This window comes from Apis dorsata, unplaced genomic scaffold (genome assembly GCF_000469605.1).
Source record: "Apis dorsata unplaced genomic scaffold, Apis dorsata 1.3 scaffold_129, whole genome shotgun sequence".
In the NCBI taxonomy this organism is placed as follows: Eukaryota; Metazoa; Arthropoda; class Insecta; order Hymenoptera; family Apidae; genus Apis; species Apis dorsata.
In genome coordinates, this window is record NW_006263422.1 from 229,519 (window position 1) to 234,769 (window position 5,251).

Here is a 5,251-nt window from a genome sequence, read left to right on the forward strand (position 1 = left end):
TGGAGAAACTCGTTTAGAAAAAAAGAAAGAATATCATAACTTTTACACTCTTTTTCTTTCTATACATACTTGCATATGTTGTCACTTGTTTTCTTCTCCTTCTACGTATGCAATAAATATGCTCGTCATTTGATAACGATTACAAATGGTAAAAAGGCGATTACTATATTACGTATTACATTTGCAACATGAGACGGAAACGATTAATGCCCAGAACGAAACGGAAGATTTTAAGAGCAGCAGATTTATATATGGAATGTCTACACGAAAAAAAAAAGAAAAAAATTTGAAAAAAAATTGATAAGTGAAAGAAAAACTTATTTTTTAAATCAAAATTATAGTTTTTCTAATCATTAAAAAATATATCTTATTTATATTATTACATTAAAAAGTAATAACGTTTAATTGAATTAATTGATGCAATTTAAAAAAAAATTGCTACTTTTATATAAAAAATCAACTTTCTTTTTCACTTTTTAAGAAAAATACATAGTATCGGTAGCAAAGATAATATTAAAAAAATTATATAATAATGAATCATGATCATAATATCATAAAAATCAATATTTTTTTTTTCTGCGATTTCTTTAATCGAATATTTTGAATAATAATAATTTTAGTTTACTAGCATTATATGTGCTGCGCTCTTATGTGTGGTATTCTATGATAATATATTCTATAAATAGAAACACTCGAAAAACGCAAAATAAAAAAAGAATATTTACAGATTCGAAAAAGTGTAGAAGTATCGAAAAAATGTGGTCGATCCTCTTTTTTCATTTTACTATATATAAATATTGTTGCTTTCGTTAAACGATTCACTGTGCTGGATAATATCAATAATATAAAGTATATATATATATATAATATATATTGTATATCGTATCGTTTTCGTGTAAGCTCTCTTAAAATTTCGCGATCTTGTAGAACGAACAATTTTCGCGACAAGCCTCGTTTTTTATTGAGTCCTTTTTTTTTTATTTTTATCGAAATAATATTTAAAAAAAAAACACGCGATTACACTGTAGTCAAACAGAGAACACAAATACATCTTCTTCAATATGTGCTTTAGTGATACTGTGCAACAGGAATTTTTTATTTTTCTTCTCTTTTATTTCTTTTTTCTATTTTTTTTTTTTTTTTAAATATTCAAACATTTAAAACATTTTTTGGAAATTTTCACATAACTTCGTAAATTGTACCTGACTATTTATCTCATCGACATTTTGTTTTTCTTCTTTTTTATTTTTTTATTTATTTTCCCTTCCTTTTTTTCTTAAATATCCAGAGTGAGATTCGTTTATCTTGAATTAATTTTTGTACATAATTAATCTTTTTTTATTTTTTCACTTGTTTTCTTTTTCTTTTTTGTCTCTTTCTTTCGTAAAAATTTTTTATCTCTTAAAAACTAATCATTGAATTACACAATAAATCACAGTTGATCCATGCAGTAAAGGAATTTCGCCGAAAATTCCTATTACTCAGATGCGACAAATTGCACCATTGACAAAGTGATGTTTTTGCTTTTCTTTGACTAGTGTACATAAAGCTCGTAATCATTTATATTCTTTCCTCCCTCTCTCTCCCCCTCTCTCTTTTTTATTTTTGTCCATCAAGAAACCGTGTAGATAATCGATATTTTTTAATTATTGCACACATGAAATACGATGATTCCGAACGCGTCACACAGCAATTAGTTTATCAACCTAATCTCAATCCGAAAAATAGTATTTTTCTTTCATTTTTGTTTTCTTTTTTTTTTTTATTTTATTATTATTTTTTTTATCCTTTTTTTTTTTCATTAGATTTTCACGGATAAATCGAATTCGGTCTATCTTTAACGGTATGAAAAATAGCATTCGATACGGCACAATAACCGCCGAATTGACGATGGACAATAACAACTATTCGTGTAGAAACGAACAGAAAAGAAAAAACGATCTTGACGATACGGATAAAAAAATATACTTCAACAGGTATTGAATAGTTCAACGATAAACAATAATTAATCGATCATAAACGAATGATCGAATAAACAACAAAGAAACGCGATAATTCCTCGGTTTTTACCGTATGAACACAAGTCGCGGATCGTAAGGAGACACAGGAGAGAAAATTTACGCCACTGACTGTGTTTTATGGGGACGATGAAAATTTCAATTTGAAAAATTTATATATCAATATTATTCTTTCCTACTGATTGCTAATTTTTCATAAAAGGATAAGATAATAAGAAGACTGTAAAAAGAACATATTTAAAATTGCATAAATGGACTAGAAAGATTAGAGAAATAGCTTATTAAAAAATAAAAAATATTTCTACACAAAATATACATTGCTCTGTTAAAAAAATAAATAGATAAAATTTCATATTTCGGAAGACAATGACAAAATACTGAAAAATAGTTGAATGCCAAAGATGTGGCTTCCTTAATAACGATAATATCCATCCATAAATTTTCTTCAGGAAGAGATAAATGGAAGTTCATTTAAATTTCTGCGAAGAAGTAAATGCTAGATAAAACAATATCTACAAAATATTTTCTTAAACGTAGAACTATAATATACAAATTTATTTTCTAATTCAACGACTTAAAAAAAGTAAGATATATTTCTCTTACATATTAATCAATCCAAATAAAATATTCGTCCCCACATACACAACCGATAGCGCGATAGATCATCGAAAAACGAGAAGAGCTACATCTCCGGCTGCTAATGTTCGACTAACGAACACGATACATCACGATCATCAACACCGGAACACGTTAATGTCCGTTGCGTCAAAACGCAACAAACGGACTTCAGTGACCGGGATAATCTTAATTATGATTCATTCTCCGCGTATATTTGCGCTTGATCTTTTCCTCTGGCTTACCTGAGCGACCGCAATCACTGCAAGAGACCAACTCCTCGGAACCGCCGGTCTTTTTATTTTCCCTAGCATCGCCCAAACAGAAGTCGCAGTATGGGGACGGTTGCGCGGACTTTCCAGCTTTTTTTTCATTTGTCCCTGGCGTCGGTGGGCCCTCCGCTCTCACGGAAGAAGGCGAGGGGACTGCCGTCCCTGGAGAAGGCACAGCTGGTAGATGTTCTTCCTTCACGACCGGTATCGTAGGTGAAGCTGGTGCTACCGTCGGTGGTACCGCGGGCAGTTGCTGCTGCTGCGACGGTTGCTGCGACTGTTGCGATGGTTGCTGCTGTTGCTGCTGCTGCGACTGTTGCGATGGAGGCTGCGCCGGTTGCGACTGCGGCTGTGGCTGCACCGATGCTCCCGCAGCGGTCGCAGAAGGCGCTGCGGGAGAGGGACTCGACGTACTCGACGAAGTTGCATTCTGACGACCCCGACGTGTACCACCTGATCACAAACCGACCACATACCCAGTTGCGCTTTGCGTCACAAGCTAATGACCATGCACACTGGCTTAGAGACAATGATTTAGAGTCAATTTCTGTGATAGCGAACAGCGATAATCGATTCGGTTACGAGATTTACTTCCGTTCATCGGAAATTAAATGCGAATTGCGATCAAGAATTGATCGATTTGATAATATTCAATTTTGTGATTATGATTGTAGTGAGTGATTGCCGGTTTTGTATAATGATTTTAATAGGTATTTGAAGAGGTAAGATACGATAAAGAAATTCTGAAACAAAAATTGTTCAAAATCTTTCAAAGATTTTTCTGAAATATTTCAGAATGCGCTATTGTATAAATGTTCAATTTATTGAATAAAATTGAATTTTTGGGAATTAAAATTTATGAATCATGAACAAATTTATATTTTTTAATTGAAATTTTTATATATTTTTAGTTATATATACAATATTTTTTAGTTGAAAATAAATATCAGAAACCAATAATAATCAATTCTATAACGTTAAGAGGAAAATATTTAAACTTAATTTTTTGTACAAAATGTGATCAAGTTATGTTATTAACAGTTTTGAAAAGATATAAAGATAAAAAAAATTAGATCACGCAATGCGAGATTATTTTGAACAGTGAACAGATTTTGTGTTATGTTAATAAAAAAAGAATGTTAGATTTTTATAAAATTTGAAAAATTTTCACAATAGGCAATCACTTACCATAAATCATGAAATTGTTATCTAGAATAACAAGAATCGATTATTCGATGCATCACACATGTTTTAATGAAAAGAAACTGACACAACAATAAGGAAACAAATAAAATAATACTTATAGATACATATAATATATATATATATACACACAAATATATAATCGTAACAAGGTGCACATATTATATCAATCCGATGCATTCCATCACCAAAAAGAGCAATTCCAAAATTATACAACGAAGTCGGGGTATATTCCAAGATCAGACAATACAGCACACAAATATGATAAACTACTTTGGCAATTCACAGAGAGAAAGAGAGATAAAGAGAGAAAGATAGAAAGAGAGAAAGAAAGATATAAGTAAACTTCTCTCCGTGCATTTCTCTTTAATTGAAGCTCTGCAGGCGTTCATCGATAGGAAAAATCGAAGCCAAAATCGCTCTAGGAATCCAAAGTAAAGCAGTAACAAAAACAAGCAAACAGAAATTAAAAAATAAGAAAAAAAAATACAGACAATTGATCATATTTGTGTAAAAAAATATATAATACATATCACAATTAAAAATTAATAATAAATATCATCTCATGCTGTAGAAAGATATGGAAGAAACAACTATTTTAAAACAAGATTGGAAGAAACAATATTTTGTGTAAAAATAATAAAACGCACACACATTCAAAAATCACTGCATTGAGGAGCATTACTGATTTCAAAATAGCGTTGCCTCTTTATACTTTCAACGTTCGAAAATATTTTTTGAAAAAAGAAAAAAAAAAGAAAGAAAGAAAGAAAAGAAAAGAAAAGAAATGCGAATTGCAAAAACATGCTATTGCAAAACATTCACAACGATTGCTGTATTTCTCTTTATAACTTATTTCGAGTCAGCACATCGTAAATAATATACATGTAATATATACATGTGAAAGAAACTAAGAAATAGATTTGAAAATTTTTAGCACAATGAAATACAGATATAATATTTGATCTAATCATGACATATAAACGATATACATATCTCAAAAAATAAGATAATCGACAATATCATACTGGCTTAGTTATATTTATTTCTGTATGATATTTCTACGCGACACGCGATAAAATATAATAATAAAAAAAAAAAAAAAAAGAAGTAGAAGAAAAAAATATTGTGCATAAGAAATTC

The 5,251-nt window shown here is 30.2% G+C and overlaps 1 protein-coding gene across 3 annotated transcripts in view; it reads right to left on the minus strand.

Annotated features, from left to right (window-relative positions):
• Positions 1-5,251, minus strand: part of LOC102671262 (zinc finger protein ubi-d4 A) — a 13,484-nt gene that overhangs the window by 4,332 nt on the left and 3,901 nt on the right. For all 3 annotated transcript variants that reach the window (XM_031509156.1, XM_031509157.1, XM_031509155.1), the window contains one exon: positions 2,879-3,358. In XM_031509156.1, the coding sequence (XP_031365016.1) occupies positions 2,879-3,358 (480 nt within the window). The remainder of the gene's footprint in view (positions 1-2,878; positions 3,359-5,251) is intronic.